At 44.5% G+C, this 15,199-nt stretch overlaps 1 protein-coding gene across 5 annotated transcripts in view; it reads right to left on the bottom strand.

Moving 5' to 3' along the window:
• Positions 1-2,976: 2,976 nt before the first annotated feature.
• FARP2 (FERM, ARH/RhoGEF and pleckstrin domain protein 2) overlaps positions 2,977-15,199 on the bottom strand; it is a 91,052-nt gene continuing 78,829 nt past the window's right edge. The window contains exons 20-28 of one of the 5 annotated variants that reach the window (XR_009959213.1): positions 15,016-15,084; positions 14,561-14,650; positions 13,745-13,827; positions 10,595-10,713; positions 9,699-9,862; positions 7,569-7,676; positions 6,581-6,732; positions 4,368-4,710; positions 2,977-3,825 (exon numbers count right to left, since the gene is read on the bottom strand). Coding sequence is in view for 4 of the 5 variants with exons in the window: in XM_062582252.1 (XP_062438236.1) it covers positions 4,620-4,710; positions 6,581-6,732; positions 7,569-7,676; positions 9,699-9,862; positions 10,595-10,713; positions 13,745-13,827; positions 14,561-14,650; positions 15,016-15,084 (876 nt within the window). In the remaining variant the exon portion in view is untranslated. Of the gene's footprint in view, positions 4,711-6,580; positions 6,733-7,568; positions 7,677-8,567; positions 8,708-9,698; positions 9,863-10,594; positions 10,714-13,744; positions 13,828-14,560; positions 14,651-15,015; positions 15,085-15,199 lie in introns of those variants that run through there. The other 4 variants (XM_062582252.1, XM_062582253.1, XM_062582254.1 and 1 more) reach the window with 4 other exon arrangements.

Genomic DNA, 15,199 nt, shown 5'->3' with positions numbered 1-15,199 from the left:
CTTTTTTTTTTTTTTTTTTTTTTTTTTTTTTGCTAGATTCCTTTTTAAAGATCTGCAATATTTAGACTTAAGTTGCATCTTGACCACTGACAAGTGGATACCTCTGCCTTCACCTCTGGTAGAGGACAGACAGCTAGGAGATTCTGTTCTAAGTCTGTGTGTTTAAAATCTCGTGTATGATGTGTTCTGCCTAGCCAAGGACTATAAAAAATGAAAATTAGTTAGTTCCCAGATCAAGCTGTGCAGTAGTTTGTCAGCTGCTTTTCCTTGGAGATCCCCCCCCCCCCAAAAAAAAAAAAAAAAAAAGAAGGGGACAGAGATTTGACAAATGTACTTTTGAATGAACCTTTTTGGATATGTATGTATTTTTTAAACGACATGCGCTCACACTCACTTCTGCCCGACGTACTGTTGAGAGAAAACAGTGGCCGCAGCCCATCATCTACGCAGCTGGAGCCCAAATGGAGTCGGCTCAGATTAAGGCAGCGCTTTGAGGACAAGCCAGGAGGCGAGCACACAGAGCCCGGCAGCACAGCCGAAAATCTGCTTTATAAAACGGCAGCTCCAGTGCTTCATTAATGCTCCCTGACCCGGCAGCCTCTCGAAACCTTTGCAAAGGAGTTGGCGCCGCTGCACGTCAGCAGCGTTGCCCGTGCACCCCGGAGGCAGTACAAGAGGCGCCGGGCACCTTATTTAAGTGCATGTTGCTGACACTGGAATAGAGGCAAAGCTGAGCGGATGGGGCCATTACAAAAGAGGGAGGTGAGTTACCTGATGTAATGGGAGTCCTGAACACTGCTGTACCTGGGGGATGGGAAAGGGAGTTAGTTACTCCTAACGCAGCCTTCACCACAACAGCTCCAGTGCCGTGACCCACTCAGTGGCAACTAAAGCAAAAACGTTCTGGATCCTAAAGTACTGAAGACCTCCGTTGTGCTGAGCGGAAGACAGTTGCCTCAAGCAGGGAAAACTGCTAGTGCTAATCAGGAAATACAGCTTTTTAAAACGTAACAAGTATATTAAGCAAAGTGCTGTCGAGTATGCATCCATCTCTCCCTTAGTTTGGGTTCTGGTAGCAAGAAACAGATGGTTAGGGAGCGCTTGTACTCTGCTCTTTCCCAGTGCTTTTGTTAAGGTAATTGCTAGGGATGGTAGCGAAGATGGACCATGATCCTGCGAAGTTCTGACAAAGTAAAACCCCTGACTTGCTAATGTGGGATATCATAGAAGAACTGATACACCACTGAAATCTTCATCAGCTTGAAAGCCTGCCGGGGTGAGAGGTAGGCAGTTTTGCCAGCAGTACTGAAGCCTCTGGCTTATAGCCCGTGTTCCTGCATCTTAAACACATGCACATTTGAGCTTATTTTTTTTTCTGCACCTGAGAGAGAATTTTTGCTGCCTTCTGTTGTTCTTGGCTTTTGGTCCGCACCAGAGGTTCCTGTCTCAAAGCCACTGTAGACAGCTTGCAAAGCTTCAAGATAGGAAATACCAAGCTGGAGGTTAAACGCTTAAGCCGTTCAAACTAAAAGATCATCCACTACTCAGCTACCTAAAAATATGGGAAGACTCTGCTCACTGCCTCTCTCCTGTAACAGGAGTCACAACAGTATTAGGCTGCTAAACAGAGGTGACGGGAGGATAAATACAGTGTAGATGTTCAAATAGTCTGTGGAATACTTACCAGTCAGGTTCTCCCACCTTCAGGGTGCTTCCTCCACCGTGGTGATCGTTTCTCTAGCTGTTTCTTCTGTTTCCTTGCGTTATAAGCTAGTGCTGCTGTTCTCCATCACCCCAGATGGAAAAACAAGTGAGGCAAAGGACTGTACAAAAGAAATGCCTCCACTCTGCTTGCTTTGGGTGAGGTTCGCTTATAGTTACTTCGCTCTCCAGGAGCACTGGGTACACGTCACGGTTTGAACCTTGCAGCACAGCCCGCTCATCAATCCTACTGTGATTGACAGCTGATGTACAGGTGTAGCTCAAATGAAGTCTGCCTGATTTTAAGAGTGTGAACTCCCATCAGCTAGCTAAAAAGAAATATTGGGCACAACTACAGGTTATTTCACTCCAGGCATTCCCTAGTGCTCTGTGCTCTCACAAGTGCACATTTCTCCAGCATTTCTATCCTTGTCTCTGCTAGCAGGTGGCCAGTTCTAGTTTTCATAGCGTACATACCAGTCTAAGATACTACCTTTTGACATGCACAGCTTGTTTTTCAGGACTCTGCCTCTTTCTACAAGGCCTGCTACCCAGCCACGCAGGTCCTAGTGTACCTTGTTGCAAGGGGTTGTGTAGTCCCAGATGCAGGACTTGGCCTTTAGCCTTGCTGAATTTCAGGACGTTCTGTCAGTCGGGTCCTCTAGCCTAGCAGCCTACCCTTGAACCGCTTCCTCCCTCCAGTTTTGTGACACTCACAATTCAGTAAATGTGTAGTCTGCCTCCTCTTCCACATCACTCTGGCTTGGTGTGTCTCTGCTGCAGGTGAATCATAGCTGATGCTAGGTGAAATTAGAATGATAACCTTGGAAAATTACTTTATTGAATAAAGTGAGTGCTATAAAAGTGTCTTCCAGCAGCAGGGCTTCCTAGAGCTAGGATTTAAGTCAATGCAGCCAATGGTTGATGGTGGAGATTTGGTCAGAAACCCAACTGCTGACAGAGACCCTGCTCTTCTTCCACTCGGCTTCCTTGCAGGACAGCAGCAAAGGGCTGCAACGGCATGAGAGAGTTCTCATTAAAGAGGAAAACACTCCTGTGAAAAGACTTTGGGATGTTGCCATGACAAAGCAGCAGTCCGTATCATCTAGGGAAGCAGCTGGACTGAAACACCCATTAATTAGGAGTGTGAAACCTCTCCCAGTTCTGAGGAAATGCAACACTCCTGCGAAAATACCATCTGCCTTCCCATGAACACCCAAACTGATGGGGATGATGTGCCCAGGAATAAGAGGCTGAGAGTGTTTCATACCAAGAAGCTATTTACTTTCAACAGTCATATTCAGCTAGGTTATAACATACCTAGTCAATTCACATTCACGCACCTACAACAGTTAATTTAAAAAAAAAACCCACTAATAAATTAAGTACATTTAACTTACACTAGACAATGACCATTGACAGTGGTAGCGAAGACTGGATCTGCAGTCACTCTTCTTCTCTATGAAGCAAATGACAGGTGAATGGTCTGGAAGTCTCTGGAGTCCTCTACCTGCAAGCCTCATCCTTTCTCATTCAGCATGTATTTTAGACCACAACCTCAAATAGCCTGGGAGACTGCACATACTCATCTCTCTACTTCCCATTTTCCACAAGGATCTCGGCATTCTTCCATCCTCGCAACACGCAACACTTCCATTTTTCTTTCACTACACAAGTTCATTGTTCCTTCTTCTAATACACAAATAATTTCCTATCTAAAGTATCAACAGAGTCCCTAGAGCCCATCGAAACCATGTCCAACAGCATTTTGTGGCGTTTAGCTTATTTCTTTCCCTCTGCGGGGGCAACCAGATATGACAGTTTTACAAAAACAGAACAAACAGCAAGCACTTCAGATTTGGTACAGAGATTTAATAGAGTCCACAGACACTACCGCTCCATCTAGAATCCAGTGACTTTTACACCTTCACGTGAAATGAAAGATGGACCCACTCCATATTTAAACGTAAGAATAGGGATTTTCAGAAGTCTTTAAGTGACGCAGAAGCACAAGCAACAGGGAGTTTCAGAGGAGCTTGTCCTCCTATATTGCTTAAATGCCTTGAAAACATCACCCGCAAAAGGGCAGACAGAGTGTTTGCCATCCCATGCCTTAAGTAATACCTGTTACAGGATGAAGAGACATCAGAGCTGTAGTATGAGAATAGCAGTTGACCTTCTCAGCATGCAACACAGCAGAGTTCTAAGGAAAAACCATGCACCCTAGCTGGACCAACCCTCAATACTGACACCTCAGCAGCTTAGAGGTTCAGTCTTCCTACTTCCCGTGGAAAATTGTTGCCATGATAGTTTCCAAAGAGCAGAATCGTTCTAGGAGAGCTGCAGTTTCTGTTCAAAATTAACTGTGTTTAAGCTAATATATCTGTGGACCCCATTAGTCTAAAGATTGTGCCAGCAGGTTGACGTTAACAGCAGCGAGTAAGACAGCAGTTGTATAGCCAGCCATGCCGAGCATCAGGGGAAGGGAACTTCTGGGAGCCAGCAAGCCTGACACCGGCAGCTGTGAGCGAAAACACAGCACTGACAACCGCTGTTTTTCTCTCATCTATGCTGACCACCCAGTCACAACGTAAAAAGAGGTGTCATTGCCTTCAGGGCAGGCAAGGGTATTACGGTACAGAAATGGTACAACTGGAACAAAATACCTTCCACAATGTGTGCACACCGGAGTTCTGCAGTTGTTAGGCTCCCTCTAAGTAGGTTCAACTGGAGCAGACTTGACCCTCTTCCGTACCATTCAGAGCGGATGTGATCCCAGTCCGTAACTCCCTCATTCTCACTTTCCATACAAGGTGGAAATGAGCATCCTGGTTCTTTGCTTTATCCGCTCCATGGACTCCTGCTTCCACCCACCTCTTTTACCTAGGTTTATAGCAGAGATCCAGCTCTGCCCCCCTTCAGTCTGTGTGATTATCCTTCTCATCCTTTGGAAGCAGCAGGTTTGATCTTGCTGGAGAGTTGGTGGCTCTCTTGATCACCTCCATCCACCTAGTAAGAAAGTAGTAACAAGACATTAGGATGCTCAACCTCTCACTCACCGGTTCCTCAAGCTGCACGCCATAATCCTGTGCTTTGGTTATGAATTGCATTACTTTGACCAGACCTCACAAAACATATTTTATACCTCTCTTTTAAAATTCCTTTAGGAAAGTAAGTTAATTCTTCAAATGAATAGGTAAAAAAAATAAATAAAATAAAAATAACTGAGGAAGACAACTGGGGCAATTAGAGCACCTACATCATATTGCATCAGGAGAAGTCTCAGGGCTCTAACAGATGCTCTTTTTTATCAACATTTCCATCTTATTTCCTTAATAGTTAGGGCAACTTGTGAACAGGTTGCGAGTTGGTTCTCCCACTTCAACTGACTACAGCCAGCATGGAAGACTGCCAACTGAAAATGTTTCAGACATCAGATGTTTCCTACATCCAGCTGAAGTGTCTCATCAGTTCCATCATGTTCTGGACATCTGATGGTTTCAGCTTCCTCAACTGTGTTCCTAAGAGCTGGAAAGGCCAAGACATAATAAATGAAACAGGATCCTTTGTTAAACCAAATGTCAGGGAAGATCCAAGTTATGGCTCTCAAGAAAAGAGCCAGCACTGGAATGGGAGGTATACTAGCAAATCCTTATTTTTTCTTTTTTAAGGGACAATCCAAGAATTGTACAAAATTATAGTTCCTGCTCTTACAGACTGATTTTTGACTGTGCTAAACCTAGCTTAAGATGTGATAAATACACTAAAGAACAAGGTTGCCTGTCCAAGGAATGATCTACAGTGCTCTGAGCTCCAGTCAGCTTTTATCAGAGCACGCTGTAATCTCTTGTAACTGTGCAGAAACTCTCTGGTTCAGTTTTACCTTAGGAAAATGTTGCTGGCCTGTCCTCTTAAGTCATCTGGACTGCTTTTCTTACAATAACATGTAACAGATTCTCAATTCTTGTTAATATGGAAGAAAACATAGCGACAATGAAAAAAGCCAGACAACCACCAATTGTGAATTAGAGATTTTTTTCCTTGAAATTACTATATGAAGCCGGTGGATTAAAGAGCTATTTCAGGTAGTTGATACATACATACAGCTCACAAATGTGTGATGCTCTTCCAAGGAATGGAGAAGTACATGGTGACTTCTCAGTAACAAAACATGCCAAAAACAAAAGCCCAATAGCATGCTGCAAGGCAGAAAGCAATGCAGAAGACAATATCCATTACATAAGAATACTGCTAAATTACACTGACTTAAGAGATCTTGCTTTCTGAAGAAAATAAAATGTTTTTAGGTTTTACATAGGGTTTGTAAGAATAAAGTTTTGTACTTTGTGTATTTTAAACTGATCCACTTTGGACCATATTTGGAAGCACCTGCCAAAAATGATGAGAGAAAGCATCAGACTGAAAAACAGCGCTGTACTCCTTGCTCTCTGGCCTGAGCTATAACTCCTGTTTCTTTGGAAGTCAAGGGGAAAAGGGGGGGTATTCTTAACAAAGCTCTCAAAAACCTAGAAATCTGACTTCCTGGAGCTAGCAGAATTGAGCATCTCGCAGCCCTTCCATCCATGCCACTCCCCAGCTCCAAGGGACTCCCGGACTCCGGAGACGATGCAGAGCCTACAGCTCTAGCTGTAATCACCATCTTTTTCCCCGCAAGGAGGAAGGGTCTGATAGAGGAGGGATTATCAAACTTTATGGATATGAAGGAACTTTTTCACTGGGAACATGCTAGGTGTTCTGGAAGGTCACTTGGATTACGGTCAGGAGCTCTAAATATCATAACTCTACATTTTCAGCTAACAAGCTAACAGAACGTTGTATTCTGAGACAGACAAAAAATTACATTACGACATAAAATTACCTCTCAAAGGTGTATTTGCTCTCAGCCCTGAAGAAATACACGTGGGACTTGAACTGCAGCTTGAAGACGTAATCCTTCTGAATGCCGTCTGCCTCCATGGGGGAGCTTACCGCATAGCCGAGGAGCGGGAGACTAGCCAAAGGATAATCGTCCTGGAACAGCCCGACAGCACAGGTCTTAGCGCAAGGCACCCCCTGCCACGTAGCTCCAGACAGCAAGCCCAAACGTGTGTCTGCTCTTTTGGACTGAAAACTTAAGGAAGTCTTAGTGTTTAGGAGAGAATGGGAGGAGGAGCTGCCTTTTCATCTCTTGTGAGGCCTGTGATAGATTATAACAAAATTTCCTCAACTGCTTTCAGTGTTTTAATGAAATTACTCGCCTCTATTCCCCTGCCCTTCACTGTCTCCTGCATTCTCCTCTTCCCCCTCCCCACCGTCTCTCGGAAACTTCAGGCGCGGATTCAGCGTAAAAGCAAAAGCGACCCCCCCCCCAGAAGAAACGTACCCTCCAGGCAAGGTGACCAAATAAAATAAACACAGTTTATTGGGGTAATAAAAAGAAAAGGCACAGGCTGCACTGCCGCAAAGCTCATTATAAAAGCAGGCACTGACTACACCACAGGCAGAGAAATTCCTGGCGCCTGTTTAACCGTTAACTGCGGTGAACCCAAGAGGTGAGAGCAGTACGGTACAGGTGGAGAAAAGAACAGTGACTGGTGAACGCGTCCTTGCCCTCCGTTAGTGACCACGTTACGAGGCATCCTGCCCTCACACCGAGGTCAGCACCATCAACAGAACTGGATATCCTGATTAAATTCCGTAAGAAAAGCCTTCCAAAGACTAGCTTCACTACTTGCTACCTACTTTCCTCTTTGTTACTCTCCTTTAAATACCACTGAGCGGTGCCCTATGGCTGAAAGCAAACGATTCCAGTTCCCATCCAACATTTTCAACTCAGCTCTTGCAGCTTCTCAGTTACGTTTGCTTACCTGGTGCGTTTTGTAGAAGAACAAGCAGAAGTTGGTGAAGACGACCCACAGCTTCTGCCAGCCGTTACTGTTCTTGAACTTCCTCAGCAAGTACCCTGAAAGCTGATTCTAGGAGGGAACGAAAAGAAAAGTGATGTGAAATCACGGATCGCTTGGTCCTTAAGAAAAAAGACTTTTTTTTTATCCACAGCTACTGTGAATAAAAAGCCTGAGGCTCCCTGACACTGCTGCTCCCATACAACAGCTCTTGTTCCCGCGTTGTGAAAGGCCTCTTGGATATTTCCTGTGGCGACAGAATGACTTTGAGTCGCTAATTCCGCAAAACAGCTATCTTCCCTTTGCACACCACCTAGCATTTTTCCTCCACAAATATAAAGCTACTCTGCATCGAACTGTTCGCTGCATCTCAGAGTCGTGCCAGGCGCGGCAAAGGAGAGCGCTGCACTGATGCACCAGTCCAGCTACCACTGTCCTCTGCAGCCTACAGGCAGGAAAACATGCTTGGAAAAGTAACAGCCACAAAGGCATGTCATCCCTGCATTTACCCTTTTTTTATGTGCTGAGAAAACAAAAGCAGAAGAGGAGACGAAGACTGGTAACGGAGGCCAGAGCGACAGACAAGAACGCGGCAGCTACGCGAAGCAAAGCAGGCTGCAGGAAAGCGCCGCGCAGCTTAAACATCGGCATGCTGGAGTCGGAGCCACCGAACATCGGTGCAGCGGGATAAGGAAACCTACGGCGTGGGATGATGGCAAGCGGATTTTAGAAATAAAGAAAAGGACAGAATAAACAGCAGAATAACACGAAGGATGGTCTGGGGAAGCAGAAAGCGGAGGAACTCCTCTATCGAGGAAACGTTACGACTCTGCTGCTGGATGGATCAGGCATCCTTACGCTAGTACGACATACACTATGCAAATACGGAGCAAGCAGCAGCAAATTTTGTCTGCAATCCCGTGGCTCCTCCCACCAGTGCAGAATTTGAGAGGTTTTTTTTACCTGAATCATGCACAGGTAATCGGACAGGGATAGGCTCTGATTCCGGTACCAGCAAACATGGGTGATTGTGTTGGGCCGTTGGGCCTGGCCCAGCAAATAGCGAGGAGGAAGCTCTGGAGAAACAGCAAGAGAGCAGAAAACTGAGCAGAGAAAAGAGGGAGAGAAAGAGAAAAACAGGACGTTAGGATAAGAAAAGCGACGCAAGGGAAGTATCTGTTAAAGGAAAATGGATTGTGGAAAAAAATGATGATATTAGAACACGAAACAGATCAAGGCAAGAGGATGCTGCAAGAACTCACACATTTAATCCCAGAGCCTGCAGCAGGCAGGTCTCATTATCTGGGTATAAAACAGTGAAACGGTGCCTTTCACAGGTCTATCGTCGTGGGAAGGAAGGCTGTCTCCCAGAAACGACTCCCTTAGCTGGCTAAAACGTACAAGTCCTGCACCTTAACTCAAATGTAACAGGTCTACAAAATTTCCATCAGCGAGCTAATTAATGCTATAAACAGCCGGAAAACACAGAAGCTTCAGTGCCCAACTTTTAACTCCTACCATTAAACCAAAAAGCAGGGCAAGGAAGTTAGGAAGGTACAAACACACAGATGCAGCATCCTGAACTACCGGTGTTTCTCCACTTAGCAAGCTCCTTTTTCTCTTCGAGATATTTCTGGTACATCTCCACTAGCGGAAGCCTTGCGAGGATGACAGCCTCCAGGAGGGTGTCCTGACTAACCAACACACATATGGGACCACAGTATGTCCAAGTCAGTCCCTAAAGTAAAGTACCATCGGTAGGTAACACAAATTTATCATCCACAAGCAAGGCCTATGAAACTCAATGAGCAATTCAGTCCTAGGGATATCCTGGAGTTGCTTTTAAATCTCCCTTTTTCAGAGTATTTGCTGGACAGAGCGCCGCTGCAGGGACAGCAGAGCCTGCTGGTGTACGCAGACGCACAGACGTGCACAAAGATGGGCAGACATGCAGCGAGCCTTTCATCGCTTGCGCTCTCTCACGGCCACAGAAATGCTTTGAAGGCAACACGAAAACACGTGGTGGAGGACGACCAGGGGCTGAGCGAGCCAAGACGGACAGAGAGAGACGTGAGAGCTGCGCCCTGCGGGTACCTCAACAGCCACACTGTGGTCAGTCATGGAGACGCTCGTGTTGCGGTACCAGCACACGTGCATGGTTGTGTTGGCACGGTGGTGGCTCTGCCTGTCCAAGGAGCTACGAGAAGAGTGTATGTCATCTTCGGACTCCTGTTCTAGAGAGACCTCATCAGAGGATCCTGGGGGAGGAGAATTCAGCAGCTGTTTAAGAAAATTGTGCAATACAAAGACAGCAAGAAAAGCAGGAATTCCTCAGAATAACTGTTTTTCTTCTGCTACGACCCAGTTTTAAAATAAGTCAATTTGAATTTGCTACACGGTGTTTAAAAGCCATTCTGAGCAGATCATTTTGGCTTTCGCTACTCAACTCTGCTTGGGGCAGCTGACTCAGGATTGCATAAAATTAAGGGGAAAAAAAGTAATCTTAAAAGTAGGAGAGCATTTTACAGCACCCACTCTAAGGAAGGGTCTGACAGGAGAGTCTCTTCTTAGTGAGGACTGGGAAAAAGTGCTCTAAGAAGAAAATACTGTGTGTTTCATCACATCTGTAACAACATCAAAGACAGGCGCAAAAATGCTGGGCCACAGAAGAACTTTCTGACCTGCAAGGACAATTTTTCTGGACAATAATACATATTACATCATTAAATGGAGAAAAGAGTAGATAAGAGTTAAATAAGGACCCGATAAAATTAACAGTTCTGCAGCTGGAGTATCTCTGCTGTGTTTAAAGCTACCAGGAACACCAGTCTGGGAAGACAAGCATATTTATTCCAAATAAAACAGGAGAAGAGCTCTCCATTACTGTAAAAATGATCAAATACACCATTTATGTCATCACATTTCCAAGAGAAAAAAAGCAAAGGACATGTCACCTCAGACTGTCCAAGAAGGCAGAAAATACTACTTACTGTTGGAACGACTGCACACGGAGTTTTCCAGAAGCATGTCCGACTTCTCAGTAGATTTCTTGGCCATTTCGATTGCCATGTTTAGGTCTTCCATCCACTTCCCCATCTCCAGGCGGGTACTGCAAGACGAAACAGCGTGAATGGCGACTGCCCAACGGGATTCCTAAAGGAAGGCAAAACTCCCTGGCCAATATCAAAAGCCGTCCCTTTCCATTAAAAAAAAAAAAAAAAAGGGAGAAAATCCTCAAAAACATGATTAGCAGCTTTCCTGATGGGAAACTGAATTCATATAGCCTTCACCGCTGTTTTCAAGCCACTTGAGACGAGTTTAAAATAACTGTTTTAAAACTTGGGCTGAATAAGGAAGAGAATGACTAGGCAGCAAAGACAGAGCAGGGAGGATCTCCCTATCTTCCTCAAAAGAGCAACTACCCTGTCTAGATCCTCACTGCTCTTCATACAGGCAGCTGTTCTTCACTCAGAGGGCTTCACAGCTACTTCAAACAAGAAATCACCCTTCCACTCTCAAAAAAATATTTCTATGAGCACTTTGGAGATGTTTGGTTATGACCACACTGGAAAGGACACTTTGGAGGATGAAAGACAACTTGAAAGACAGCGTGTTTTCTACAGGCGATGTATTATTTATCCTTCATCTCAAGCAAGTAAAACACAAGAGTTCTTTCAGCCCAATCACAGGTTGCGCGGCTGATGCCACGTTTACACGGAAAGACGTTTATTCCTCGAGTATTGGCATCTTTATTCATTGGAGTGCAACAGCGCAAACCTTTTCCTTCAAGAATTGAACGTGGCCTTGGCATTTCTTTTTTTTCTTCCTGCTACACTCCCAGTTTTTGTTCAAAGTGTTATATATGCTTATCCAGAGCACCTGGTCGACCAGTTCCATGGGGAAGCTTTGTTTTGTAACCACCTTTTTTCTGTAGCTCATCAATTTCTGAAAGTTTTCCATTTAGACTGCATATTCCAAGCACGGCCTAAGCCCAGCAATGACTGTTTTGTTTTGTTTTGTTTTCTGATAGGTAGGGAGGGTAAGAAGTCAAAGGAAAAAACTCTTTGAACTATTTCCAAGTTACGACATGGTGAAAAGAAATACATTTACTTTTCCAAATTTAAGACCATTTCAGACACTTCTTGGCTCACGGTTGCCTAAAAAATGGTTGACCTTAAAATATGTGACATTTTCAAGCATCAGACTGGAATTAAAAAATGGAAGGGAAAAAAAGAAAGCTTTGCTTGCTAAATATGTGAGCATACAAAAAATAATGGCTGCTATGCCACTATCTACCTGGTTGGTAAATAGTCAATAATAGTTATTTTTCAAGAATGGGAGCTATTAGCTAGTAAAAATCCCTACAAAATTAAAAGTTGAGATTTATTGCTCCACTTCTGCACTCCCAACAAATGCAACGCCAACTGCTTTTTAAAGGAACTGCAGATGTTCAAAAACTCCTAAAGCTAATCCTGAGAGACTGGGTGTAGACATCCTTATTACGTTTGCAATACAGAGGCAACAAGGACAGCACCGAAGTGTTACCCTGAAATCCAAATGCTTATAGTAGTTAGCTGAGTACACGCAGCTAAAAAGCAGCGCAGGCTTAGTCAATCACTTTGCACATCCAGCACGGGTTTGTCGGGTTAGCGGAAAGACCATTGGGATCGATACATCGACGTACCAAAATGGAATTACACCTTCCTCAGATGGATTTGTACCAGGCTAACCAAAGCAACCTGTCTGATTACCAGCGGAATTAACCCTTGCAAAATTTGTGTGTTACCTTATGCGTTGCACTGTAACCATTTAGAGAGAAAACAAAAACAAACAAAAAAAAAAACAAACAAATTACAGCGGGATAATTACTGCCTACAAGCAAAGCTTGGTTTTGCAAATCACATCTCTAAATGTGGTATCAATCGCTATTTGCCCACATTTTTTACCATCTGTCCAAAAACCACAAAGGCCTAAGTTACTGCAGAGAGAGCATTTTAGTGCCAGGGTGGTTTGGCATTTTCAGGGACTGCCGTGTCCTGGCACCCGGACACAGAGCTAAGTAGCCCCATGCTCCTTGCTACTGAACTCTACTCTCAGCTCAGAAAGCAGCTACCTGCGGCAGGGAGAAAGAGCCAAAGGCCCAGGCTCCTCCTTGCAGAACTGTTGTCTTCGAGGTAGAAATGCCAGTGGGGGCCTGGGAGCATTTAGTCTGGATTTTCTCGTGTAAGCTGGATCCATCTCATACAAGCTGCATGTTGAGGGCTGGGAAAAGCTGTTCCTGCCTGCTTGGCTTTGCTGCATCTTCCCACGAGCCCTGGAGCTCCCCATGAAGCCTCTGACCACCAGACACCTTCGTTATGTTTGTCGGGGGGGGGGAGAGGGGGGAGCGGGTGCTCCCTGTGCTGCTGCCCTGTGGTGTGCAGAGGAGTCAGAGCGAGCTCTCCTCCGAGAGGCAGCCCCAGCACATCGCAAGGCTCAGGTCCCAGGCTGCAGTACCCTAAGGACCCAGCCGAGATGCTCCAAACTCTCCTCTTCCTCCCCTCGGGTGCAGTGCTGCTCTTGTCCTTTCCCTCTGCTTCTTCATGAGCTGCTCTAGCTGCTATTGCCTGGATGGTCCAGGCAAGAAGAGAAAACTCCTCACCCTCAACTCAATGCCAAGGGAAAAGTTATGCTGAAAAGAAACCGGTTTGCTCTCCAAGCTAACCTTTAATTTTTCTCTTATCTCACAGCTTCCTTCTTGAGATCTATCCAGGAACTCTCCCCTCCTTAAATCAATTTGTATATTCTGGATTTTAAGTCCTTTTGGTTCTCTGAAATATTTGTATATTTAGATTTCAGTTTGTTTCCTGCTTTTTAGCAGTTGCTTTGAGGATGTCACCAGCAGCTCAGACAACTAGGAAACAATATAATGGCAATGCTATTGCCAATTTAATAATTTACTGTTTGATTGTTGAAACTACTCCTTCTTTTAAAAACAATATTGGTAAAGGAATTGTTTTCACCATATATTTGTTTTAAAGTTGTCCTTTCCAGAGGACACGTGAAACACCACTCTGGCTCTGCACTATGTAATTAAACTTGAATTAATTTGGAGGAGACACCTATTAACCTATGTGCAACTGAGGAAAAATATACATTACCTTGCTGCCACTACTATGGTTTTTTGTGCTGAATAGATTGTGAAGCAGTGTGGGACAGCCCATTCATTCTCACTCTCCTCCACCTGCAGGAAAAAAAAAGAGGGGGGGTGGTTCTCATCACTGCCCAGTGACTGATAAATACTCAAAACTCTCCACTCAGGCTGGCTAGAAATTTTGGTCACAAGATGACAACAACACAGTTGCAGTAAGTGCAAAACAGCTACTCTTTTAAAAATACCACCTAATTCAAATCTATTTTGGCTCTACAGGAGAATCTATATTGTGTGCTTCTAATGCCACATCTGCAGCTGCACAGCACCACATCCAACAGGACCAAAAAAGGAGGATTCTGAGCAGGATTCAGCTTATTACTTACCGGGGGGTCGAGCACTATTAGCTGCAAATCAAACACAGAAAGAACAGTTCCATTAGAACATGCAGGTGGGGATGCAGGGGGGTTGATTTGATGCCTAGGTGCAGGGGGAAAAAAATGGCAGGACAAATCCATATTCCCACATCAGCCTTTCACAGCAATGGAAAAATGACTTGGCAAACAGGTGAGTTACAGCTGTTTCGCTAAAGAGAGGGAAGAAACAAGCTTATCACCTGCAGACAACTCTGTGTTTAGCACATAGGCTAAGACATACTGAAGGTCCAGTCCGTGACCAGCAGCACCACAGGCCACAGTGACAGCAAGGCTGCTATGACTGGCTCCGGAGCAGGTTGCTACTTCATCGCAGCCCAGAAGGAATGCCTTGACCTGCCTTAGAGCAAAGTCACTTCTTTAACGCAGCAATGCAGTTTGAAAGCACTTACCAGCATGCCATGCAGAGGAAGATGTCCATGAATTTTGAATTGGTTTGTCCCTGTAACACCTTTGCTTGTGTACAGTAACATATCTGAGAACTGAAAAACAGAGGAAGAATAAAATCAATCTTCTCCAGACTACTCCAGTTAATGTGAAGTATTTCTTAACATTTTTTTTTTCAAATCTGTTGTTTGAAAAGCACTATAGTGGCATGAAAAAGCACCAGCCTTCCATCTGTTTGCCCTGCTTCCTTAAAAGTAGTCATGTTTGTATACATTAGAGGCAATTAACTTCAAAAATTCTGTTAATAGTTTGTGCCATTAAAGAAACAACCTGAATGCACTGCTTTATCATAGTCCCCCCACTTCCCCACTGCATATAGGAAAATCTCAACATGAAAACAGTTTCGTGACAGCTTTATCTTGAACATCTTAGGTTTACGAAAACCAGAAGCAGCACCCACCAGAAAGAACATCCGCTGCTGTAAACCTTTTTTAGTAAGCTTGTACAAGCACCCTTCCCGGATAAATTCCTGTAGAGAAAAAGCAGTAGTTAGACAAAGCTCAATCTTTCCCAAACATGGAGAATTTTGATGCTTCATTTCAACCGAGAGTAAATATAGGTGTTGACTGATGCCCAGCAACGAT

Source organism: Rhea pennata, chromosome 9, assembly GCF_028389875.1.
Source record: "Rhea pennata isolate bPtePen1 chromosome 9, bPtePen1.pri, whole genome shotgun sequence".
Lineage (NCBI taxonomy): Eukaryota > Metazoa > Chordata > Aves > Rheiformes > Rheidae > Rhea > Rhea pennata.
This window is presented reverse-complemented; position numbering and strand designations above follow the sequence as displayed.